The sequence below is a fragment of the Pteronotus mesoamericanus genome, unplaced genomic scaffold (assembly GCF_021234165.1).
Source record: "Pteronotus mesoamericanus isolate MK-2021 breed Mesoamerican mustached bat unplaced genomic scaffold, CSHL_Meso_final contig_126, whole genome shotgun sequence".
Lineage (NCBI taxonomy): Eukaryota > Metazoa > Chordata > Mammalia > Chiroptera > Mormoopidae > Pteronotus > Pteronotus mesoamericanus.
In genome coordinates this window covers 25,852-53,813 of record NW_026555056.1, presented here as the reverse complement: position 1 = coordinate 53,813, position 27,962 = coordinate 25,852, and the positions used below count along the sequence as shown (strand labels likewise).

The 27,962-nt window shown below is 35.6% G+C and overlaps 1 protein-coding gene across 1 annotated transcript in view; it reads left to right on the top strand.

Annotated features, from left to right (window-relative positions):
* Positions 1-26,442, top strand: part of SLC6A14 (solute carrier family 6 member 14) — a 35,778-nt gene extending 9,336 nt beyond the window's left edge. The window contains exons 6-14 of the mRNA XM_054589347.1: positions 1,450-1,582; positions 3,117-3,257; positions 8,203-8,431; positions 19,459-19,584; positions 21,284-21,402; positions 21,932-22,031; positions 22,282-22,391; positions 24,748-24,915; positions 26,275-26,442. Coding sequence (XP_054445322.1) covers positions 1,450-1,582; positions 3,117-3,257; positions 8,203-8,431; positions 19,459-19,584; positions 21,284-21,402; positions 21,932-22,031; positions 22,282-22,391; positions 24,748-24,915; positions 26,275-26,442 — 1,294 coding nt within the window. The remainder of the gene's footprint in view (positions 1-1,449; positions 1,583-3,116; positions 3,258-8,202; positions 8,432-19,458; positions 19,585-21,283; positions 21,403-21,931; positions 22,032-22,281; positions 22,392-24,747; positions 24,916-26,274) is intronic.
* Positions 26,443-27,962: the final 1,520 nt, after the last annotated feature.

Below are 27,962 nucleotides of genomic sequence, written 5' to 3'. Positions count from 1 at the left end.
TTTCTGTTTCTTCCTCCTTCAGTGCTGGAAGATTATACTTTTCTAAAAATTTGTCCATTTCATCAAGATTTTCAAATTTCTATGAATAATTGTTCATAGTAGTTTCTCACGATCATTTGTATTTCTGTGGTATCAGTTGTTATTTCTCCTCTTTCATTTCTGATATTATTTATTTGGGTCCTCTCCCTTTTTTTCTTGATGAGTCTGCTTAAAGGCTTGTCAATTTTATTTATCTTTTCAAAGAACCAGCTTCTAGATTGGTTGATCCTCTGAATTGTTCTTTTTGTCTCTATGTCATTCAGTTGTGCTCTAATCTTGACTCTTTCCTTCCTTTTCCTTGCTCTGGGATTTATTTGTTGTTGTTTCTCCAATTCTTGAAGTTGTAGTGTTAGGTCTTTTATTTGAAATGTTTCTTTCTTTTTTAGGTAAGCCTGTATTGCTATGAACTTCCCTCTCAGGACCGCCTTTGCTGTGTCCCATTGGTTTTAGACTGTTGTCTGTTAATTTTCATTTGTTTCCAGAAATTTTTTGATTTCTTCTCTTATCTCATTATTGACCCATTCATTGTTTAGTAGTGTACTGTTCAGTCTCCATGAGTTTGCAAGTTTTTGAAGCTCCTCTTTGAGGTAGATTTCGAGTTTCAAGGCCTTGTGGTCTGAGAAAAAGTTTGGTATTATTTCAATTTTCCTGAATTTGCTGAGGCTTGCTTTGTGTCCTATCATGTGGTCTATCTTTGAAAAACTGCCATGAGCATTTGAAAAGAATGTGTATTTTTCTTCTTTGGGATGTAAGGTTCTATATATGTCAGTTAAGTCTCTTTGATTCAGTGTGTCATTCAGCGGATCAAAAAATTATGGTACATGTACACAATGGAATACTACACAGCAGAAAGAAAAAAAGAACTACTAAACTTCGCGACAGCATGGATGGAACTGGAGAGCATTATGCTAAGTGAAATAATCCAGGGGACAAAAGACAAATACCATATGGTCTCACCTACAAGTGGAACCTAACCAACAGTACAAAAATGCAAGGAAAATAAGACCAGCAACACTGAAAGGAAAAGAAATCAACAGAGTCAAGAGGGAAGGGGTGGGGGCTGAGAAAAGGAAGGGAAGGGGAAAGTCAAGGAACATATAGCAAGGACTCATGGACAAAACCAAAGGAGAAGAGCTGAGGGAGGGAAGGAGTGAGGGGGCAAGGGAAAGTGGTGGGCGGTAGGCAGAGACAAATGTATTTGAAAAAATAAATTAAAAAAAAATAAAGTCAGGTCTTGACTTTTCCCTGAACTATTTTTGCCACCCCATACTACAGTATCAATAAAAGGCTCACACAAAATTGATGTATTAATAAGATACTCATGAGGCTTCCTCCTAAATAAAATGTGACAAAATTCAATGTATTAAGACAAATGGTTCTGTGTTCATAAAATGGCTTATATATTTTCAGCAAAGTGGCACTCCAACGCTCAAGTGGACTGGATGAGACTGGAGAAATTGTGTGGTATTTAGCACTTTGTCTTCTTCTGGCTTGGCTCATAGTTGGTGCAGCACTATTTAAAGGAATCAAGTCTTCTGGCAAGGTAATTTGGAAAGCACATCAGATAGTGATGGAACTGTTTCCCAATCATTATAATTCAGTTATCAGCATTATCAAATCCATTTTTTCCCATATTGGGAACATTCAAATGTGTGAAAAGCTTTCCAAGCAGGCAGTCTAGATCCAAGAAATACACACGATCACCACTATTGTTAAAAATAAAACAAAACAAGCACAAATCAGTATTAGAGTCGTGCAATTACTTACTCAAAACTTGCACCTTCTAGTAGCATATTATATACTGCAATGTTTGGTTTTGGAAGTACAGATCCTTGTTCTACGGGGTAATAATGTCAGGATTCCTCTAATTGGAGGAGATAGAAAAAGAACTACGTAATCATTCTCTTAAAGTTTGCTAAATTTGACTCAGAATTCTCTCTTTCAGCAGAGCCCTCTTATGAAAAATATTAGTTTCCCCTTCATTTTTTGACTTTTTAAACTTTCAGAAAGCATTACTGTAATTTCAGAGAACAACATGAAATTTTCTCTCTGAGCAGTTGCACAGTTCCCAGAAAAGTGAATGTTGACATGTTTATGCCTACTAGAGTAAAATTTCCTTCAAAATGTAGGACAGGAATAATGGTGGATACTATCTTTGATCCCTGGTACAATACCTAGCACATTCTATTAATGTTCAGTTGTGATGAGACATGCTGTTAAATCACAAAAAAATTGTGAACATCACAAAGTCAGTGGAAACTTTCTAAAATAAGGTTTCAATTGCACATTTTTGAAACCCTTGGTTCCTTTTTGATGTTAATATTGAAAGAACCCATTAAAGGCCATTAATCCATTGCATTAATTTTTATTGGCCTCTGGATGACTTGTTTAACTTGTTTCCTTGGGTATATTATCAAACATAGGACATCTATGGATCAAAGAAATCATCCACATTAATGAAAAGCCAGCCTCAAAGGAAGCCTGCTCATTTGGAATCCTGTTTTATATAGGACACAAGCAGTGCACTTGTATGTGTGCTGCCAAACTGCATTGACTGTAGATTTAAGGATGACAATAATAATAAGTGTCTACTGTTCACTTTAGTCAGCTTTCATGGGATTTGGACATCTACTAGGAGATTATTTTCCTTCTCCTTGGGGACTGAGTATATACTAACCATTGCAGAGTTTAAAATTATTTTCCTTCCCAATGTAATGCAGTAATTTACTGAGAGGTGATATTCAGTCCCCTCAGGCATTTATATGGATAAATTTTGGAAAACGTTCCATCTGGATTCCAAGTTATCACTGCTGATACATTGTGTGTTTACAGCAAGAACCTGGGAAGTACTGTTTCATACATCAGAATGTTTGAAAAATTAATCATTTGAGAGTGGTGAGAATAAGAAGAGGAAATTATGCCAACTTTGCTATTGGTGTCATCAGATTTATTAATAGCCTTATGAAATTTTTGATACTTTATTTCGTTAATCTCATCTGGCTAATGAATTTATTTATATACAACTATATGCCATTATTTTTAAAATGACATTAACTTTTGATTGTTTTTCTTGGTAGGTGGTATATTTTACAGCTATTTTCCCCTATGTTGTCCTACTCATCCTCTTAATACGAGGTGCAACTCTGGAGGGTGCGTCAAAAGGCATTTCATACTATATTGGAGCACAGTCAAACTTTACAAAACTTATGGAAGCTGAGGTAAGACAATTTAAATTTCAAGTTACCTGAGGAGATAAACCTTAAAAGCAAATGCTGAAAATCTTTGGTTACATAGAAGAGTGTCATAATGTAGTAGATTGCAAAAGAATATACAGCTAAATTTATTAGTGTTTCTGTCCACCAGGATGTCTGATTTAGCTATTTTACATGACACTAATGCTTTCTTATTGGAAGTGAGATAATCATTTTTAGAAATAAGATTTAAAAGTCCTTTTATTCTTATAACTGATTCTATTTGACACAAAAATTTGGGATTATTAATCTGACAAAGGGTATTTCATGCATGACAACCTATAAATTGATGACTAGGACCATGTGACTTATTAGATAAACTCATAGTAGATTTAAAGATTATAGCTGAAACTTTAATAGACTGATATATATATTAATTGTCTTCAAAAGTTAATATCCCAAAGGTAAGGTCAAATTTTGGCAAATGGATTATGAAGCTAAACACAAACTTGAAATGGATGAAGCATTCCATAAACAAAATTGTCACTGGTACCAGAAACATAAATACATACCATGGATATAAATTGGGTAATTCTATTTTAACTTTTGTCCATCTCCGGATAATAGCTATCTGAATCACAGGTACATAAAAACTTTTACAATTTTGACTGTAAGAGACATTAAAAGTAAGTGTAGTCCATATACTATTCTTGTATTGATAACAACCTAAGAATGCACTCACTTTTTTATTAGTCACATCTGCTGTTATCCAAAATAGATATTTTTGTTTGCTATGGTATTCTTTGTGGAACTCATGCTTATTTCCAGTGATTGCTCTTTTCTAAATACAAACATACTTAATTTTATTGTATTTGCTTTATTGTACTTCTCAGATAATGTGATTTTTATAAATTTAAGTTTGTGGGAACTCTGTTGAGCAAGTCTATTGGCACCATTTTTTTCAACAGCATTTGCTCACTTCATGTCTTTGTCACATTTTGGTAATTCCTGCATTATTTCAAACTTTTAAAATTATCAACATATTTATTATGATAATCTGTGATCAGTAATTTTTGATATTACTATTGTAAGTATTGAGGCACCCCAAATCACACCCACATAGAACGCTCAAGTTAATCTGTAAATGTTGTGTGTGTTCTGACTGCTCCACCCATCAGCCATTCCCCCATCTCTCTCCTGCTTCTTGGGGCCTCCCTATTATCCGAGACATAACAGTGTTGAAATTAAGTTGATGAATAACTCCACAGTAGCTTCTAAGTGTTCAAGCGAGGGGAAAAAAGCACGTCTTTCATGTTATATCAAAAGGTAGAAATGATTAAGCTTAGTGAGAAAGGCATGTTGAAAACTGAGATAGGGGAGACTTCTGGTCAAGAGTAAACACAGCTCACCTTCTCACATGGCCACATCAAAATTACAACTAAACTATTTTAACAATCATAACCTACATGTCTTTTTCCCTATTAACAACTGTAAGCCTGCTTTTACCTATCCCTGTTTGTTATTATAGATACAACATTTAACCTAAGAAGGGGAACCTTCATTTTCTTTAGACACCATAACTTTGAGCGCAGTTGGAAAGTGTCTTTCATATTCTTTAAGTGGCCTTTACAAAACTCAGATCACTTGGGCTTTATAGTTCCTTGAAACTATCCTGAAAAATTTATATTATTTTATGTTGATCTGTGTTTCTGTGTCTCTATTATCTTTAAAAATATCAGAGCTACAACTAAAGCTCATTGTGAAACAAAATTCAATCCTCCCAACTCCCCACTGCACTACTTCCACTCTTTCTTTGGGTTTGTTGGCAATTAGAATTTTTTTATTAGATTTTAAAAAAATCCCTCTTTGTCCATATACTAAGCATGGGATCATAAATGTATATTTTTCCTTATTTTTGAATACCTGATCTCTGTTGAAATTTTTAGAAGAGCAGAAAGCCATACAAATTTATAGCTAGAAGGATCTTCAGTGATTATTTTACTAACTCACTCATTTTACAATGATAACATCGTGATCCAGAAAGATTCAGATTTAGTTAAGTTTACACAACCAGTTTCTGCATCTTGAATTAAGATTTCCTAATCCCTAAATAAATTATCCTATAGATAGCTTTGAGATTGGTAGGCATGGACATTATAACTATGTTTGGGATTTTGCTTCACTTTTCTTTGCAACCTAGGTAAACATTATGGTATTCTGCAGCATTTTTACACAACTCATATCTGCCACACTATTTCCAGCTCCCTCTAATACACATTTGCATACATAATCTGACAAGTGAAAGAAGCTGAGTGACTAAGATAAGTGCATTATTTATCTTTTAATATGTACAACTGCCTAGGAAATAAGAGAACATTTTATTACTAACATGATTTTTTTATATATAAGTAAAATAACCATGATCAATCAATCTATCTATTGTCCATTTGCTTCCGACTGGCTTCTTGCCATTATAAAGCAATTACAGTGTAAAAATAACCTAACATCAAACTGTATTTTGAAGATCTAGTAATATTCATTTTACTGTATAAAAACTTTATTTCTATTGTAATTCAAAATAGATTATATATCTTCAGTGGGAAAATTGTTGTTTTTAACTTCCATGAATGAGTATCAATTCATGATTATTTTCTATAATAACAATTATAGCTACCATTGAGCATCCCGTTAATTGCTTTACATGTTTCCCACATCATTTCTAGCACACATAATAATTATTATTTTTGCCATTTCCATTTTATAGATAAAAGAATAGATTAAAACATGTTAAATAATTTGAAGTCAAAGAGAGTGAGAAGTATTGGATGTAAACTTCATTCTTTTTGACTCTAGAGGTAAAACTCTTAGTCATGTCATATTGCCTGCTTCCACTGACCATTCCTGTTTTCAGATGAACTCAAAAAAACTTTTTGACCAAATATATGCCTGCTCTATTATTTTAAATCTTAACAATTAATTTTGTTTCTTTGGGGTAATGTTATATCTACAGAATTTCACTGTTACATGGATTTACATAGATTAGTTTCTAAGATTAATTATTGTCCTTTAGAAAAGAGATAAGAGGGGTAAATTGTGAAAGGGGAAATAATTAAGGGATAGGGTTAGATGAAGAGTAGGGGGGCTGCTTAAAGTGATGAGACAAGCTACATGAGGCTCTAATCAAAACGCGGAATGAGGGAATTGGGTGATCTAAGGGATGACTAAAAGTATCATCATTGTTCAAAAAGTGCCTAGTACTGTCCTTGTTCGAATTATGCTTCCATTGTTCCCAAATTGATATGTAGAGTCAATAGAATTCCAGTCAAATTCCCAGCACATTTTTTTTCTTTTGTGGAACGAAAACTGATTCTAAAATTTATGTGAATAAGAAAAAGACAGAATCAAGTGTTTCTGAAGAAGTGAATACTTGTCTTACCAGAAATGAAACAATATTATAATGTTATAGTTATTAAAATAGTGTGGTGTTAGCATTGGTATAAACATATAGACCAGTAGAAAAGAATAGTTACCTCAGAAATATTCATGAACATATGGAACTTGATATGTGGCAAAGGTGGCAATGTAGATCAATGAGAAAAGGATGGACTACTTAATTGATATAATTGGTATCCAAATGATAAAATTGATGATATCAATTATCTTTAGTCAATTGATATTCTATTTGAAGAAAAATTAATTGGGATTTCCAATTTAATATGCACAATGTCAATTTCCGCTGAATTAAAACTTAACATAAGCAAAACTTTAAATCGTTTAGAAGAAAATATTGCATAGTATTTTCATGACCTTGGGTTAAGGATTATATTTTTAGGGATTATCTTTCTAAACCAGAGAAATGAAAGACAATACATACAAGCAAAGATGGACACCTTTAGCTAAATTAAAACAACAAAATCTGTGTTTCATACAAGGACACAATGATAGGTGAAAAAAATAAGCCACAGATTGGGAGAAAAAATTAACAAATAGACAGAGGATTAAAATCCAAACTACATAAAGTATTCCTAGAGATACAATAAGGCAAATAATGCAAACAAAAATGGCAAAAGACACAAACAGGAATTTCACAGAAAATAACTTAGCTATGGGGTATAACACATTAAAACATGCTAACTAGAAAAAATTAGGATTATCAACTCTCGCTTCACAGCCACTAGATCAGACTGTATTAAAAATTCTGACCAATGTTAGCAAGGATATGGAAAAATGGGAAATCTCTCCCATACCCAGCTGGTAGAAGTGCAAACTGGCACAATTATTTTGAAGGATAATTAAGCAATATTTAGTAAAAGAGAAGATTCGTATACTCTATGACATCACAGTTCCACAACTAGGTATGAGGAGAAAGACAAGAATATTCACAGCTACACTGTTTCTAATAGCAAATTATTTAACAACCTAAATATCCATCAACAGAATAAAGGATAAAGTGTGGTATACACAGTGGGGCAACAGAGCAGTGGATCAAATATTCAAAACCACATATATTTTTAAAAAACCATGTGAATTTTCCTATATTCTTTCATTTTTGACTTACAAAATTGAAATATGGTTCAGATTGATAAGGGGTAAATTTCATACAATACTGACTGAAAAAGGAAGCTGTATAAGTTTACATGTATTAAGAAAACTTTTCTATAAACTCAAAAAGTGCAAAGTTAAATGTCATGCTCTTTAGGTTTACATATTTATGTAGTAAAAATATAAAGAAAAAAAAGACTGATAAATACAAAAGTCAGGATAGCAATTACCACTGGAGGTTGGAAGGGTGATACGATTAGGAAGGAGCACGCAAGGTTTTTAAAAGACTGATAACATTTTAATTCTTAAGCTTAATAGTGGGTACTTGGGTGTTTATTTCATTATATTCATTCATTTGTATATATAAAATATTTTATGCAAATGATAATGAAGAGTGTATGTTTTTAAATATTTAATTATTTTCTCATAGGTTTGGAAAGATGCTGCCACTCAGATATTTTACTCCCTTTCAGTGGCTTGGGGTGGCTTAGTTGCTCTATCATCTTACAATAAGTTCAATAACAACTGCTACTCAGATGCCATTGTGGTTTGTTTAACAAACTGCCTCACGAGTGTGTTTGCTGGATTTGCTATTTTTTCTATATTGGGACACATGGCTCACATATCTGGACAGGAAGTCTCTCAAGTTGTAAAATCAGGTATGGAATACATTATTATTATTACTCTTATTATTATTATTAACTTTTTTTTAATCTTTATTTTATTTTTTCCATTATCTTTCAGTCCCCTTATATGTCCCTCTCTCCAGCAATCACCACATTGTTGTCCAGGTCCATGAGTCCTTTCTCTTTTTTCCTCAATCCCTCCAACCCTTAAACTACCTACCACCCACTAGCTGTCATCTGTTCTCCATCTATAAGTCTGTTTCTGTTTTGCTTCTTAGTTCGGTTTGTTCATTAGATTCCACATATGAGTGAAATCATATGGTATTTGTCTTTCTCTGACTGGCTTATTTCACTTAGTATAATGTTCTCCAGGTCCATCCATGCTGTCACCAAGGGTAACATTTTCTTCTTTTTTTACAGCTGAGTAGGATTCCAATGTGTAAATGTCCCATAGCTGTTTTATCCACTCATCTGCTGATGGATAGCGGGGCTGCTTTCATATCTTGATGATTGCAAATAAAGCTGCAATGAACATAGGGATGTTTATGTTCCCTCGAAATAGTGTTTTGGATTCCTTCAGATATATTTCCAGAAGTGAAATCGTAGGGTCAAAAAGCAGATGCATTTTTAACTTTTTGAGGTATCTCCATACTGCTTCCCACAGTGGCTGCACCAGTTTGCATTCCCACCAGCAGTGCAAAAGGGTTCCCCTTTCTCCGCATCCTCGCCAGCACTTGCTGTTTGTTGATTTATTGATGATGGCCATTCTGACTGATGTGAGACTGATGTGAGATGATCATTGTGGTTTTAATTTGCATTTCTCTGCCCACTAGTAACATTAAGCATCTTTTCATGTGTTTATTGGCCATTTGTATGTCCTCTTTGGAGAAGTGTCTATTCAGGTTCTTTGCCTGTTTTTTAATTGGGTTGTTTATTTTGGTGTTGAGTTTTGTAAGTACTTTATAAATTTTGGATATTAACTCCTTACCAGATGTATCAGCAAATATGTTGTCCCATTCTGTGGGTTGTCTTTTTACTTTGTCAGTGTTTTCCTTCACTGTGCAAAAACTTTTTAGTTTGATGTAGTCCCATTTGTTTATTTATTTCTTTTGTTTCCCTTGTCTGGGGAGATATATCTGATTAAAACAGTTGCTACAAGCAATGTACAAGAGTTTGCTGCCTATATTTTCTTCTAAGATTTTTATGGTTTCAGGTCTAACACTTAAGTCTTTGATCCATTTTGAATTTATTCTTATGTGTGGTGTAAGAAGGTGGTCTAGTTTAATTTCTCTGCATGTGCCTGTGCAATTTTTCCAGCACCATTTATTGAATAAACTATCTTCAGACCATTGTATGTGCTTGCTTCCTCTGTCAAATATTAATTGATTATAAGGTGTGGGTTTATTTCTGGGCTCTCTATTCTTATTCTGTTCCATTGATCTCTGTGTCTGTTTTTATGCCAGTACCAGGCTGTTTTGGTTACTACCACCTTGTCGTATAGTTTTATATTAGGTAGCATGATTCCTCCAACTTTATTCTTCTTTCTGAGCATCACTGTTGATATGCAGGGCCTTTTGTAGTTCCATATAAATTTTTGAAATATGAGTTCTAGTTCAGTGAAATATGTCACTGGAATGTTGATGGGAATTCTGTTGAATCTATAGATTGCTTTGGGTAGTATGGACATGCTAATGATGTTAATTTTTCCTATCCATGAACACGATATGTGCTAGCACTTATTTGTATCTTCTTCAGTTTCTTTCTTTAGTGTCTCATAATTTTCCAAGTATAGGTATTTTACATCCTTGGTTAGGTTTACTCCTAGGTATTTTATTCTTTCTGAAGCAATTATGAATGGGATTGTTTTCTTAATTTCCCTTTCTGTGAGCTCCTTACTGGCATATAAAACACCTCCAGGAATGCAACTGATTCCTGGATTAATTTTGTATCTTGCTACTTTGCTGAATCCGTTTACCAGATCTAGTAGTTTCTTGGTGGAATCTTTGGGCTTCCCTATGTACAGTATCGTGTCATCTGCAAATGAAGACAGTTTTACTTCTTCCTTTCCCATTTGGATGCCTTTTACTGCTTTTTTTTCTTATTGCTGTGGCTAGGACTTTCACTACTAATTTGAGTAACAGAGGTGAAAGCGGACATCCCTCTGTTATTCCCGACCTTAAGGAGAATGCTTGTAGTTTTTGCCCATTCAGTATGATGCTGGCAGTGGGTTTGTCATTTATGGGCTTTATCATGTTTAGGTATGTTCCCTCCATTCCCACTTTGAAGAGAGTTTTGATCATAAATGGGTGCTGGATTTTATCAAAAGCTTTTTCTTTGTCTATTGATATGATCATATGGTTTTTATCCTTCAGTTTATGTGGTGAATCACATTTATTGATTTGCAAGTGTTGGACCAATGTTGTGTTCTCAGAATAAATCCCACTTGATTATAGTGTATGACCTTTATACTGAATTGCTGTATTGAGTTTGCTAATATTTCACTGAGGATTTTAGCATCCATATTCATCAGGGATACTGGCCTATAATTTTTTTTCTTTATAGTTTCTTTACCTGGCTTTGGAATTAAGATAATGCTGGCCTCATAAAATGAGTTTGGGACCCTTCCCTCCTCCTGAATTTTATGAAATAGTTTGAGAAGAAGAGGTGTTAGTTCTTCTTGGAATGTTTGTAAAATTCACCTGTGAAGCCATCTGGTCTACGGCTTTTGTTTGTTGGGATTTTTTTGATTACTGCTTCAATTTCATTAGGTGTAATCTGTCCATTCAGATTCTCTGATTCTACTTGATTTTTTTTGTAAGATTGTATGTTTCTAGGAATTTATCCATTTTGTCCAAGTTGTCCAGTTTGTTAGCATATAGTTGTTCATAATATTTTCTTACAATGTTTTGTATTTCTTTGGTGTCAGTTGCTATTAATCCTCTTTCATTTCTGATTTTATTTATTTGGGCCCTTTCTCTTTTTTTTGTTCATGAGTCTGGTTAAAAGTTCGTTAATCTTGTTTATCTTTTTAAAGAACCAGCTCTTGGATTAATTGATCTTTTGTATCCTTATTTTAGACTCTATTTCATTTATTTCTGCTCTAATATTTATTATTTCCTTCCTTCTACTCACTTTGGGCTTTGTTTTTTGTTCTTTTTCAAGTTCCTTTAAGTGTTATGTTGGTCATTTATGTGAGCTTTTTACTGTTTTTAGTTTGTTTTTTTGAGATAGGCCTGTAGTGCTAAATTTCCTTCTTAGGATTGCTTTCCCACAAATTTTCATTGTTGTGTCCTTATTTTCATTTGTTTCAAGGTATCTTTTGATTTCTTCCTTGATATTGTTGTTGACTCATTCATTGTGTAATAACATGTTATTTAGCTTCCATGTCTTTAAGTGTTTTTCAGTGTTTTCCTTGTTTGATTTCTAGTTTCATAGGATTGTGGTCAGAAGATGCTTGATACGATTTCAGTCTTCTTAAATTTATTGAGACTTGTGTCCTAACATATGGTCTATCCTAGTAAATGTTCCATGTTCACTTCAAAAGTATGTATATTCTGCTGCTTTGGTATGAAATGCTCTGAAGATATCAATTAAATCAATTTGATCTAGTGTGTCGTTTAAAGCTGCTGCCTCCTTGTCAATTTTCTGTCTGGAAGATCTATCCATTGAAGTCAGTGGGGTGTCAAAATCCCCAACTATGACTGTATTTCTGCCAATCTCTCCCTTTATGTCCATCAAGATCAGCTTCATATATTTAAGTGCTCCTATTCTGGGTGTGTAAATGTTTACTAAGGCAATATCCTCTTGTTGGATTGTTGCCTTTATCATGATGTAGTGTCCTTCTTTGTCTCTCACATAGCCTTGCTTTTAAAGTCTATTTTGTTGGATATAAGTACTGCTACCCCAGCTTTTTTTTTTCTAATTGCATGAAATATCTTTTTCCAACCTTTTACTTTTAGTCTGTGTGAATATTTTGATCTGAGATGGGTCTCTTGGAGGCAGCATATACATGGGTCTTGTTTTCTTATCTATTCAGCTACTCTGTCTTTTGGTTGGAACATTTAAGCCATTTACATTTAAGGTGATTATTGATAGATACTTATGTAGTGTCATATTGTTAGACTGTTTTCCTCTGTTTTCTTTCTTTCTCTTTCTTTCTTTCTTTCCTTTTTTCTTTCTTTCTTTCTTCCTTCCTTCCTTCCTTCCTTCCTTCCTTCCTTCCTTCCTCCCTCCCTCCCTCCCTCCCTCCCTCCCTCCCTCCCTCCCTCTTTCTTTCTTTCTTTCTTTCTTTCTTTCTTTCTTTCTTTCTTTCTTTCTTTCTTTCTTTCTTTCTTTCTTTCTTTCTTTCTTTCTTTCTTTCTTTCTTTCTTTCTTTCTTTCTTTCTTTCTTTCTTTCTTTCTTTCTTTCTTTCTTTCTTTCCTTCCTTCCTTCCTTCCTTCCTTCCTTCCTTCCTTCCTTCCTTCCTTCTTTCTTTCTTTTCTTTCTTTCTTTCTTTCTTTCCTTCCTTCCTTCCTTCCTTCCTTCCTTCCTTCCTTCCTTCCTTCCTTCCTTCCTTCCTTCCTTCCTTCCTTTCCTCTCTCTCTTAAAACAAACCCTTCAACATTTGTTGCTGTACTGGTTTGGTATTCACAAACTCCTTTAGTATTTTCTTGTCTGGGAAGCTCCTTATTTGTCATTTGATTTTAAATGTTAGCCTCTCTGGGTAAAGTAGCCTTGGTTGTAGGTTCTTACTTTACATCACCTTGAATATTTAACCCCACTCCCATCTGGCCTGAAATGTTTCTGTTGAGTAATCAGATGCCAGTCCGATTGGTGCTCCCTTGTAGGTAACTCCTTGCTTTTCTCCTGCAGTTTTTAGGATTCTCTCTTTGTCTTTAAGCTTTGTTATTTTAATTATGATGTGTCTCAGTGTAGGCCTCTTTGGGTCCAACTTGTTGGGACTCTCTGAGCTTTCTGGATTTGTGTGACTTTTTCCTTCACGACATTAGGGAAGTTTTCAGTTGTTATTTCTTCAAATAGGTTCTTGATCCCTTGCTAATGCTCTTCTTCTAGTATTCCAGTGATGCAGATGTTGTTATGCTTCATGTTGTCCATAATGTTTCTTAATCTCTCTTCATTTCTTAAAATTCGTTTTTCCTTTTGCTGGTCTGCCTGGGAGATTTTTTTCTACTTTGTCTTCCAAAATACTGATTAGATCCTCTGCTTCATGTAACCTACTATTTATTACTTCTAGTGTATTATTTATTTCAGATATTGCATTCTTTATTCTGACTGGTCTTTTTTTATGGTTTTTATGTCTTTTTTTCATGCTGTTGAATATTATTATAATCATTACTCTATCTGATAAATTGCTTACATCCATATCATCTAGTGCTTCTGGAAAATTTAATTGTTCTTTCTATTTGGAGTCTGTTTCTTTGTCTTTCCCATTTTGGATGCTTTGTATGTTCTGCCTTAGTTGTTTATTCAGCTGCTAAACTGATCAGTTAATCAAGCTATAATCAGCAGCCTGGCTTAAGCTCCACAGAGTGGGGCAGAGTAACTCCTGTGGGCAGGGCTTTGGCTTGCCCTCAGGCTGATGCCATTCAGAGAGGAGTGATCTGCCTGAGTGTGATGGCTCCTGCAGTATGGGGAATGACTCAGCACAGGGATCCTGGAAACTGTTCCTTCAGTTTTCTCCCCTGAGCCGCCAACCCCAGACTCTCCTCAAGTCCACTAGTCCACTCTGCCCTCCCTTTGCATGCACCCAGGGTAAGTGGCTGTATATAAAATTTTGTGCATTGGCCCTTTAAGTGGCTCTTGGAGTCTCTAGTCGTCTCTCCCTGGTAGATAGAAACCGTGCTGCTTTCCACAGCTGGCTTTTATCTGGGTTGCTTTCCAGCTCTGGTGCTGTAGGCTGGGGAGCCCAAGGTGGAGTTTAAACCCTACACTTCTCAGGGGGAATCCCCTGGCTTCTGAAATATCAATCTAGCACTTCAGCTGCCACCCATGGAAGCCCAGCCAGCCCTCTCGCACCTCCGCCTCACTCACTACCAGTCTCATTGTGGTGATGTTGTTTCTTCTGTCTGCCCGTGGTTATAAATCTTCCGTCCAGCTAGTTTTCAGTTTGTTATTTTGGATGATTTCACTACAATTTAGTGTAATTCAAGAGTGGTCCTGTGAGGATGTTCGTGTGGGTTTCACTTAATCCTTCACCATCTTAGTGAATCTATTATTAATTTTGATTAACTCTATGTAGCTTATTTAAGAAACACTAATATATTTTTACAGTAATTTACTTAAAGCACTGAAGATTTAGGATGTTGCATTTCTTTCTCATTTCATATTATAATATGGTTGTTTTAATGATGGACTAATTCCTTGATGATTTTTAGAAAAGTAAGACAAAATTAAGTAACAGTTACTTAAGATTTTTTTCCTTGAATTGTGTTTAGTCTTTCATATGAACTACTTACTGCACAACTACAAGTATAAAAGCACTTTACATGAATATCTTCATTTCTGTGTATGTGTGTATATACATATATACATGTGTATATTTTTATATGAGATTATATATATTTATATATACCCCACACAATGGAATTTATTAAAAACTATGTATTTATCCTTACGTTTAAACTTCAGTTACCTTCAAAGTACTCTGCATTTGATGCAATATGCCTATTGAAAAGTTTTTCCACTGCTCAAAACAGTTTTTGAATTCTTTGATTTGACACCTTTTAGCGCTTTTGCCATTTTTCATTTCACCTCTTCCACATCAACAAAATGTTTCCCTTTGAGGACGTATTTCATCTGGAGAAACAAAAAATGTAACTTGGGGAGAGGTCAGATGAATAGGAATGGTGGGGCACAGAGGTGATGCCATTTTTGGTCAGAAACTGCTGAGCACTCAGCATGGTGTGGGCAGGTACACTAGTAAATCACCCATCGTGAAATGGGCCAACTGGAGTTGTTGTGAGAGTCTGCATTTGGCTTCAGTGTCTTCAAGAAAAATTCACTGAAGCCAAATGCAGACTCTCACAACAACTCCAGTTGGCACACTGATACAGATGGGTTTCTAGAACACTTCCCAAGTGGGGGAAACATGTACTAAATGGGGCTTTCCTGAAGATAATTCCAGTTTTTTTAGGGTTCCCTTCTTATACATATATGTATATAAGAGATCTGTCCGGAAAAAATCCAGCTATTGTTGGGGGGGGGGTTAATTTTTATTTTTTAAATTTATTTTATTGACTATGGTATTACAGTTGTCCCATTTTTTTCTCCGCTTTATTACCCTACACCCTATACCACACAACCCCCCAACATTTCCCGCACTTAGTTCATGTCCATGGGTGGTACATATAAGTTCTTTGGCTTTTCCATTTCCTATACTATTCTTAACCTCCCCCTGTGTATTTTGTACCTACTATTTATGCTATTTATTCCATGTACCTTTTCCCCATTCTTCCCCCTTCCCCACTCTGTTTTACTGTTTATAGTTTTTGATCTTCTTTTTCTTAGGTAAGTCCCTTCAACATTTCATATAATAAAGGCTTGGTGATGATGAACTCCTTTAACTTGACCTTATCTGTCCTTGCATTCTCAATGATAGCTTTTCTGGATAGAGTAGTCTTGGATGTAGGTCCTTGCCCTTCATGACTTTAATTACTTCTTCCCAGCCTCTTGCCTGCAAGGTTTCTGTTGAGAAATCAGCTGACAATCTTATGGGAACTCCTTTGTAGGTAACTGTCTCCTTTTCCCTTGCTGCTTTTAAGGTTCTGTCCTAATCTTGAATCTTGGGTAACTTAATTATGATGTGCCTTGGTGTGTGCTTCCTTGGGTCCAACTTCTTTGGGACTCTCTGAGCTTCCTGGACTTCCTAGAAGTCTATTTTCTTTGCCATATGGGGAAATTCTCCATTATTTTTTTTTTCAAATAAGTTTTCAATTTCTTGGTCTTCCTCTTCTCCTTCTGGCATCCCTATGATTCAGATGTTGGAACGTTTAAAGTTGTCCCAGAGGTTCCTAAGCCTCTCCTCATTTTTTTGAATTCTTGTTTCTTTATTCTGTTTTGGTTGAATATTTATTTCTTCCTTCTCCAAATTGTTGATTTGAGTCCTGGTTTCCTTTACTTTACTGTTGGTTCCCTGTATATTTTTCTTTATTTCACTTTGCATAGTCTTCACTTTTTCCTCCATTTTGTGAAAATACTCAAATAATTCTGTCCAGATTACCAGTGTTTTGAACTGTGCATTTGATAGGTTGGCTATCTGTTCATTGCTTAGTTCTGTTTTTGGAGATCTGATTTGTTCTTTCATTTGAATCATATTCCTTTGTCTCAGCATTCCTGTTATGTGGGAAGGGGTGGAGCCTTAGGTATTCTCGAGGGTGGGGCAACCCAGGTCACTGTGTTATGGTGCTGTGTGTGGAGGAAGGGTCTGAGAGGGAACAGTGCCGCTTGCTTGGCTCTTGGCTGGCTTTCAGTCACTTCCTCCCCTATCCACAAGCAAATTGCGCCCTTCTGGTGCTTATTCCCTGGTGGATGAGTTTGTGTATGTTCTAGGACTCTGTAGGTCTCTCCAACAGACTCTCCTGTAAGGCTTGGAGTTCCTCCTGCTGCTGCAACCCCCACAGTTTGTTCAGCCGGAGGTTTTGAGGCTTTCTTTTCCTGCAGTGGAACCATGGATTGTGTGGTCTGTTTTGCTCCCCAGCTGTTCCTTCCGGTTTATCAACTTGCAAATGTGGGACCACCCTGTCCACCAGCCTTGCCATGCATCCTCTCCACCCCTGCTGCCTGTCTCCGCCCCAGTCTGGGTGAATGTTCTTTAACTCCTTGGTTATTGGATTTCCATACAGTTCTATTTTCTGGCAGTTATGGTTATTTTTTGTTTTAAAATTTGTTGTTGTCCTTCTTTTGGTTGTGGGAGGAGACAAAGTGTATCTACCTGCACTTCCATCTTGGCCAGAAGTCCCAGCTATTGTTAATATAATAAGAACAGTTTTCACGACATCAATGTAAGCTGGTAGCCAAGAAGAGTGGACTGGAATGATCATGTGTGAACAATGATGACTTCATTGTACTAGTGAGTTGGGATGGTAGACACTGTTTAATGAACATGTGTACTGTGTGACTGTCACATTCAAAAGGACTGAGTGAGTAGAGCAATGAATCTGTATGAAATTTTGCATGAAGCTTGATCATTCCTCCATGGAAACTATTCAAATGATTCAGAAGGCTGCTGCTAGGGGCAGCTGGTGATTGGCATCTTCATCATGACAATGTGCCCACTCATACATCACATCTTGTGCAGAGGTTTTTGGCAAAACATCAAATCACCCAGGTGACTTCGGCCACCTACAGCACAGGTTTGGCATCCTGTGGCTTCTGGCTTTTCCCAAAACTACAATCACCTTTGAAAGGGAAGGTATTTCGGACCATAAATGAGATTCAGGAAAATATGACAGGGCAGCTGATGGTGATTGAGAGAACTATGTGAGGCCCCAAGGTGCCTACTTTGAGGGGACTGAGGTGTCATTGTCCTAGGTACAATGTTTCTTGTATCTTCTATCTTCTTTAATAAATGCCTCTATTTTTCATATTACATGGCTGAATACCTTCTGGATATATACACACACACATTATATATATACACATACATATATACTTAGATGTGTACATATATACACATATACAGATATGTACATATATACATATATACATGTGTATGCATCTGTGTGTGTGTATTCCTCCTTGTGTGATTACAGTATTGGTCTGAATCTTTCAAACACCTTAACATCATATAGATAGAAGCCCAAGTGACTTTTTGTGCCTGGCTGTGTCCAGCCTGAACATAGTCTGATTAATGAACTTCCTAACTTTAAAGACATTAGCTAGGGGTGCTTAATTATCTGGCTACAGAGTATTAGGAAAATAATTCTAGAGGTCTTTTAAGTAAGACTATTTTAAACATTTTTACTTATGTAAACATTTATTAATGCTGAATTTACAGTTTGTTTTTTCATATTTTGGAACCAATAATTTTTCTTCATTGTTCAAATACATTTGTCTCCATTTTCCTGCCACCATTTTCCCCTGCCCCACCCACCTCCACCTCCCACCCTCAATTCTTCCCCACTTTGGCTTTGTCCATGGGTCCTTCATACATGTTCCTTGATTTGACCCTTCCCCTTATTTTCCCTGTTACCCCCCTCCCTCCTTCCCTCTTGTTACTGTTTGTTTGTTTTTTCTTTCAATGTTGCTGGTTATATTTTTATTGCTTGTTTTGTTGATTAGGTTACACTTATTTATGGTTAGTATCATTTGATGGAGAGACTGATGAATGAGAATAGAATGTTAGAGCGAGAAGGGATGTTGGAGGTCATCTAGTGTCCAACTCCTCATTTACAGAGGAGGAGATGGATGCACAGAAATGTTAAATCTTGCAGAAGATCAAATAATTAGGAAGTGAAAGCGCCTACGCTAGAAGTTAATTCTCCTGAATCCTAAATTGGTTTTCTGGGAGGTTGAGAGAATCAAAATACTTAAAACTAAGTATCACATAATTAAAAATTTTCAAAGCATCTCTAAAGATGTTTTAAAACATGAAATACAAAATAAAATTTAATTATGATTTTGAGTACACATTTGGAGAGATGTGGGAAGCTAAAAAGTTCCATAAACGTATCATTTTTGATAATGTAATTCTTTTAGAATTTCTAGGGTCTATAAGATGACCCAATTTAGATTTCTGGAGTTTAAGATAGTTGTTATTCTTCATCAATCTTAAAAAATAAAGTCAGTTAAACAAATTCAATGAAATAGTTTTCTTACTTGAAAAATGTACCATTTATAAAATTAATCTCACTAGCTTAATGTCATGTATTCACATTATCACATTGCAGAACCACATCAAATATTTGTAAAAGTGAGAGTGAAATAGTTGTTAAAGAATGTATATCATGAATTGGGTTGCCAAGTTCAAATGAAATTCTTCAACTATGTAATTTTGAGAATATCCAATTATGTGACTTTATTGGCAACTAATTTCAATTAAAATGCTATGCATTTTTCTTAGGTTTTGATTTGGCATTCATTGCTTATCCAGAAGCTCTAGCTCAACTCCCTGGTGGGCCATTTTGGTCCATATTATTTTTCTTCATGCTGTTGACTTTGGGTCTTGACTCTCAGTTTGCTTCCATTGGTAAGTAATACTTCCAGTGTAACCCATTCCTCTTACATTGCCCTCATGTTTCCTGTACTTAAAAATATTCTCTTTTTAAAGATTTTTTTTATTTACTTTTAGAGAAAGGGGAGGAGAGGGATAAAGGGAGAGAAACAGCAATGTGTGGTTACTTCTCATGTGCCCCCACCAGGGACCTGGCCTGCAACCCAGGCATGTGCCTTGACTGGGAATCGAACTGGTAACCCTTTGGTTTGCAAGCCAGTACTCAATCCACTGAGCTACACCAGCCAGGGTAAAAATATTGTTTTCTTAACTCTTGTTGCCCCTCTTAGGTTTTACTCACAATCTTTCTAAAAATTCTTTTTAACTTAAATTTAAAATATACAAAGTACGCAGGAACGAGACACCCTAAAAGGAACATTAATATTTTATCATATTTTCTTCAGACATTATTTTGAAATAATGTTACAGATGAATTTGAAGTATCCCATGTTTCTCTCCCTAATACAATTCACGTTCCTCCCTTACTAGAAACAAACATCAACATGAATGACGTTATTCAGTCCATTATACATTTTATAATGTACCCATAAATACCATAATTATAAATGCACATATATATGTAAAATTTCATTCCATACATATCATTCTGACAGTTGTTATAAATTTTTATGAACCTGTGTTGATACATAGACATATAGATGTAGCTAATTCACATCTGTGCTGTAATGATGGGGGCATTTGGATTATTTCCAGTTTTTAAAACTTACACACAGAGCTGTAATGACTGCTGCAAATCTTGTACCTGGCTCTATGTAAACCTAAGACTTTTCCTTAGGGTACACATCTAGAAATTCTGAAACAGTTTTTATTATATCATCCTCTTACATAAAACATTTTATTTATTTTTGTTAAAAAATTTTTTTCATCCTCACCTGAGGACTTTTTTTCATTGCTTTTAAAGGGAGAGGAAGGGAGGAGGGCAAGGGGTGGGGAGAGAGAAAGAATGAGAGAGAGAGAGAGATGAGAGGCATCGATGTGATAAACATCCATTGACTGCTTGTCTTCTTGTACGTGTCCTGACCAGGGACAGAACCCAAAACCTAGGTATTTTCCTGACTGTGAATGAAACCTGCTGCTACCTTTCAGTCTATGGGATGAGGCTCCAACCAACTAAGCCACACAGGTTTTTTAATAATTTACTGTTTATAGGATAAAGTCCAGCCTCCTCTAATTGATTTTCAAAGCCCTCAAATATTTCATACGTTTCTTAATCCTTTCACTCATACGTTTTTCTACTTTTAGCTAGTACCCTTGTTTCATGAACACATTTATTTTCTTAAAACTGGATGGTCTGTCTCCATGTCATTTTTTCAAATATTCACCTTTTTCCAAAACTTGTAGTAGACTTCTTCCTTCTTTACAACTCTTTGAAACTACTTCAGCCGTCAGAGGCCTGTTACCTTGTAGTTGCTACAAACGAAAATCCTTATAAAACACACTTAAACTGACAAATCCAGCTGCATTTGATTTTTATCAGGACTGACAAGTGGTGACTGCCAAGAGAAAGGACTCTATGGGCTCTCAAAAGGAAGATGTAGGCCTCAGACCATATTCTCAACATATATTTGTAAATTTCATTAATATAAGTTGAATTCTGTGATTAAACTTATTGGCAAATGAGTCAACATATAACGTCATTTTTTCTCTTCTAAAGAAACGATCACAACAACAATTCAAGATTTATTTCCCAAAGTGATGAGGAAAGTGAGGGTTCCTATAACATTGGGTTGCTGCTTGGTTTTGTTCTTCCTTGGTCTCGTCTGTGTAACTCAGGTATAGTATAGTATTTTTTTATAGACAAAATATTACTTGGGATGTACTTTATTATCTAAATGAGGAAACCAAGGTTTAAGAGCATGTTTAATGACAAGTCCAAGTCTGACTTGGATCAAGGTTTCCTGAGTTTCAGCTTGGGTTGTTTCCCTTAATAGCACAATTTGGATAGTAAGTATATTTTCCAGAGGGGGAGGAGGCCCAGTAATGAGCACTTCCCTCAATTACCATAAAGTAATAGATTTTAAACATATACTATATATCCTGGCCGCTACTACAGAACACACACTGCATATCATTTTGATAAGCAACTATTTGACTCAATACGGAATAAAAGATGAATCATTTTTGAGATATTTAAATCCACATTGTGTTCACATTTGAAAACATTCCTTTTCACATTTTTGGCAGAGATGAAACCAAGGAGCATATGTTAAAATCAAAGTAATAAATTCAATTTGATTGCTTAATCAATCATGAAATTGATCACAGATTATATTTAGAAGTAACTGATATTTTTTTTTGATAGGCTGGGATTTACTGGGTTAATCTGATTGACCACTTCTGTGCTGGATGGGGCATTTTGATAGCAGCTATCCTGGAAATAATAGGAGTCATCTGGATTTATGGTAAATTGTGACTATGGACTTACCTACACTTTTTTTTTCAAGTAATTTAATTTGATCCTTTTTATTATGTGTACTATAATAGTAAATTACAATATAGCTAGGCAAAATACATTATAAATAAAAGGTAAAGGTGTAATGCTTTGTTGCTGTAGTATAGGAAAACATTCAGACTTAAAATTTGGGGCCACAACGATTAATGGAGAGAATACAAACAAAGGCTGAAAGCACTGTCTGTTGATTGTTTTCTTAGGGGGGAACAGATTCATTAAAGATATAGAAATGATGATTGGAGCAAAAAGGTGGATATTCTGGCTATGGTGGAGAGCTTGCTGGTTTGCCATTACGCCTATTCTTTTGATTGTAAGTATTAATATGGTATGGATTTGGTATCAATAATATTTATCTAAACATTTCTAAGATAACCCTGAATAACTCACACTGGAGACAACAAGGCAAACTAATGTCATAAATTAATGATTCTCAACCTCTGCTTTATGAGTGGTGCCTCCGAGCTGCCTAAATTAAATGCCTCTGCAGTATTCTTTCTGAGGCCATGGCTGTAAAGATTTACTATTTGAGAGAATATACAGGCTCCTCCTACACACTTAACATTTCTATGTGTTTAAGAAATTCCAGTAGGATAAATAAATCATTCATATGCTCATTCCCTAAAGAAAATGCTAGGTACAGACCATACAAACATGCACATGACCCATACTCTGGCTTCATGGAATTCAATCTAAATATACTAATTGCTAAGAACTGCTACTCATATTTTAATGCATTTTTTCTCTATATAGGAGGTACTTATAATATTCCCAAAAGAAACTCAGCTGTGTCAATAGAGGCAACAGTTTATGCTAGTAAATTTAACAGTTGGTGCTATTTAGGAGCTGAGGAAAAGCAAAATTTGTCTTCCTGGAGGGACATGACATACAGACATGCTATCTTTAAATAACAGTTCAGGGCAATAAGTGGCTGAATGCCAGAAACTAGCACTTAGTGGGATGGGTGATTATTATCGACTAAAGACAGTGGTGAGGGTGTGACAGTGACAAAGCTTCGCTGAGGATGTTTTCGTTCTTATTGCCTCCATGGTTCAAAGGTTTTCCTAGAAAAGGCCATTAAATAATTTGATGTAAAATTTGCTTCACATCTGAAGTATCATGTGTTTTAGAGGGAATTAATTTTTTTTAACATTAAAAGGTCAGTTTCATTTATTAATTTTTTTTCAAATACATTTGTCTCTGCCTTCCCCCCACCACTTTCCCCTGCCCCCTCCAAGCACATTATTGTCCATAATGCGGGTGAATTTCATCCAAGCAGTTGATCAGTTGATGGTCTTAAGAACAAAGGCTATACCTGTGTGTGTGTGTGTGTGTGTGTGTGTGTGTGTGTGTGTGTGTATTTTATTATTTAAAATTTCTCTGGAGAACCTTAATAATACAGGAAAAAAAAAGGTCAGTTTCAAGTTGTGAGCAGTTTGAGGCCAGATGTGCTGAATTAAAATGTGGATGCCCTGTATTCTTGCTAAATGATTTTCACGGTGCTGAGAAATATTGTTTGGCCCTTCTGGCAAGTCTCTGTTTTAAATTAAGACCCTTATCAATTTAGAAGACCTAGCTAGACTTTCAGCCAGCCCACTTTCATTGATTACATAGGCTTGACAACTGAATTTACTTTTAAATGCAAAGGTCTTAAATATTAAATGATATACATCATCAGCCATTTGTATAAAGATATGTACATTAAGCTCCACTATCCCTCATTCATTCTCTTGCACTTAGGTAAAATTATGGTAATTGTAAAATGTATTTTCAATTACTGTAATTAATTTAATGGAATTAAGCTATCTAACTCTAAAATTAAATTTGACTATTTTATAAAGACTCTTGCATTCTAAAGACATTCTAAATTTAGAGGAACTAATAGGTGCTTTTTTTGTTTTGAGCACTTTGTTTTTACAGATTTCTAAATACATAATTAGTTTTAATGCTGCAACATGGTTTTTTAGGACATTTTTTAGAAAACTTGGCCTTAACGTGTTTCAGCTTTAAGAGTCAGATTTCACTGTTTTACCCATACATAATTGATTTTTTCCTCAAGAGGCTGAAAGTGAAGTGTGCTTTGGTAAATAAATATGTACGTACTACACACACGTGAATGCGTGTGTGCTTGGAGGTTGAGTAGGGATGCTCTGGGCAGTGGGAAATACTAGAAACAATTGCTAAGCAAGGAATGAAAGCGTGTTCACTACTGTGTACTTCACATTCTCATTGAATTAACTGATATGCTGGCTAGCTTGTGGCATAGAATAAAACCACGGTATTATCAATAAAAGTTAAAAGTTAATAACAAAATTTCAGATGTTATTTTACATCCAGTCTGCTACATTTTATGGCAAAGTATTTTATCGAAATACATGTTGGACAAGTATTTCTATCTTTTGTAAGTGTGTATATCGAGGTGCTATTTTTGGAAGAAGTTCTTCAAAGCCAAATACAAGTTACTTCGATTGGTTCACTTAGTATTGTCATCTTCTGGCTAGTTACTTGATTATCTTAGTTGCTCAAATGCATTTTCATTCATTGTAATTGCTTTTGATGAATTATTGCTAAGGAATGGAATCAAATTGCTAATAATTAGTGCAACTGAAACCACCAGTGCAATAAAGTCTGATCTTTAGCATTGTCTCTTCATATGTTAACTTTCACAGGCAATTTTTATCTGGTCACTGGTGAAATTTGACACACCTAAGTACGGTGACATTCCATACCCGGACTGGGGAGTTGCTCTAGGCTGGTGTATGATTATTTTCTGCATTATTTGGATTCCAATTATGGCTATTATAAAAATAATTCAAGCTAAAGGAAACATCTTTCAAGTAAGCACGTTAAATTAATATTATTTGTTCACCACCCCAAGTCTCTTTCCATCACCATTTATCCCCCCTTTACCCTCTCCTACCTTCCCCCAACCCCCTTTCCTGCTGGTAATCACTATACTGTTTTCTGTGAGGGCTTTTTTAAATCCCTTCACCTTCTTGATCCAGCCCACCTACCCCTGCCCCTCTTGACAGCTGTCAGTCTGTCGTCCCTATCTATGAGTCTTTCTATTTTGTTAGTTCATATACAGATGGTGTATTATAGAATTGTACCTCTGAAACCTATAAATTTTGTAAACCAGTATGACCCCATTTAATTCGATTACAAATTAACATTATTTGTACTTCATATGAAGCACTATGATCAAAGCAAAGATTAATTTACCCATACGGTGTTAATATGAGATTATGACCATGAGTTCAAATTAATCACTCTTACCTTTGGGCAACTTTCATTCCTGAGACAAACATTCATTTCTATGTGCATACCATCATATTATAGTATACATGTATTTGTGTGTCTCCCTGTCCTAGACTCTAAGCTCCTTTAAGGAGAAGTCTTGTCTTGCTTGCTGCTGTAGCCTCAGGCCCTGTCAGAGCGCTTAGCACATGAATCTTATTGTATCTGTCCTTGTACTAAGATGATGCAGTGCAAATGACCTTTTAGTTTCATATCTAGAACCTTCACTTTTAAAACCTGGTCACAAAAAAACATCCTGGCCTGCTTATAATACACTTCCTAACAGCATGTTTACACTGGAAAAGCCTGGTAAGTGATCTTGAGCCCAAACTAGATCCTAAGTCATCCCTCTTCCATGGAGGCCTCGGGGGATGGACTTGATTATGACACATCACTGAGACAAAGGGCATTGACAAGGTCGGCTCAGCAGTCAGATTTTTAATAAACCTAAGCCCATTCAAGAATGGCTCTAGATCAGTTGTTTCACCCTGGAGCTCCCTTCTTTCGGTTCTTGAAATTTCCCAGGTGTACACTGGCTTAGATTATCACCCAACTGTCACTCTAAGGGCAGGGCAAAGAAATTTAAAATTCTAGCCCTGGCTGGTGTGGCTCAGTGGGCTGAGCGCTGGCCCACAAACCAACTGCTCACCGGCTCAATTCCCAGTCAGGGCACGTGCCTGGGTTTGCGGGCCAGGTCCCCAGCTGGGAGCGTGCAACAGGCAGCTGATAGATGTTTCTCTCCCTGTCTCTCCCCCTCCCTTCTCCTCTCTCTAAAAATAAATAAAATCTTCGTCAAAAAAAGAAATTTAACATTCTAAAATAAAAATACAGTTTGGTATTTATTTATTTACAGATTGTAGCACTTAAGTTCTAAGAGAGCGTTTTTTCCTCTGTTCCAGCGCATTGTAAGCTGCTGCAGACCAGCTTCTAACTGGGGCCCATACTTGGAACGACACCGTGGGGAGAGATACAAAGACATGGCAGATCTGAAGAAAGAGACTGACCATGAAGTACCCACTATCAGTGGCAGTGGAAAACCAGAAACCACACTAAGTTCTAATTTTTAAAAATATGTGCCTGTGCCACGTGATTACTTAAGAGAAAATTTTATTTATTTGTATGTTACTTGAACAAAAAATGTATATATTATGTTCATAATAGCATAACAACTGCTTTTCTCACTTAAGCAGGAATGTAGTATAAAAAATGCGAATCTAGTAATTTTTATCAATGTGCTTCTGATATTTCTTTTTAGATGATCTGTGTCACACCTCCTATCTGTATTTCACAATGACATTCTTGTACATATTACCATAATATTTTTCTACTATACTGAAGGCTTTGAGCAAATTATATGGAAAATAGTTGTATTTTCTATCATACAAGTTCTGAAATATTACCTGCTTATATTTCCTTGCTATACAGTCTTTTCTCCATAAAGCTGGAGAAAATGAATCAGTATATTTAAAAGAAAGTGTTAAAATTGAAGGCCTTACTCAATTAGAAACGTTATACGTACATGGAAAAAAACAGGCTATGTATATAACACGAGGACTGTAGATTAGGACTTCTGATATAATGTCTAAAGACTTTATGTATTTATGGCTCACTTTTTCTTTGTGAACTTAGTAGTCATCTTCTTTATTTTCATATGTGAAATAAGGCAGAAAAATTAGGATCCTGTGGCCTGGAAGTGATAAATTAAGAAAACAGAAAGCAAGAGTTGTTGAATACTTCTCCATATAATATCTTTCTTAGGTTATATTTGGAAGGAAAATCTGATCCATCTAATTTGTACTGTTTCACAAAATTCAGAGTAGTTCATTGTATTCGCCAAAGTCTAGGTGTGATTTCAAATACAATATGGAACAAAATACTAATGAGGAAATGACTTCAATCAAATTTTAAAACTTATGTTGTAATACATAGTTAATAAATCAAGTGGAATGATTTCATCTTCTTTGAATACGTTACTACTGACATGCTTATAGAGATAAACTTGTTAAACTTGTCAAGAGTGAGAGAAACCAAATTAGAAAGTCCTATGTCCCAGCTTCCTTACAGAAGATAATGAAAACATTATACCACTAATAGTTTTCTTACACTGCTTGCATATTATTGAAAACTGGGCCCAGGCTGCCGTGGCTCAGTGCTTTGAGTGCTGGCCTGTGAAAGAAAGTGTTGCTGGTTCTTTTCCCAGTCAGAGCACATGCCCGGGTTGTGGGCCAGGTATCGTATCACAGGCATTCTACCATTGTGTTTTGACGCTATTTGGGGTGTGATTTTTTTAAAGTCGGAAAATGCATGCAGCTTTCTGTAGGTGACTCTTGCAATTCAGGAAAGACTTGGACACAGGTCTAATGACATACTGTCGAATTGGTAGTGGGGAGGGGGTGCTTAGGGAGAGATCCCGTTTCAGAGCTCACTACGAGTGTGTGTGACCCTTCACAAAGGTGTGAAGCACAGATCTTAACAGAGTGCCTTGTATACTTTAGGGTACTCAATGACAGCTCTTACTGTTAGTACACAGATTCCACAATGGTGAGAAAGAGTGTTCTGCATAATGGAAAGCGTCTTACCGAATCTC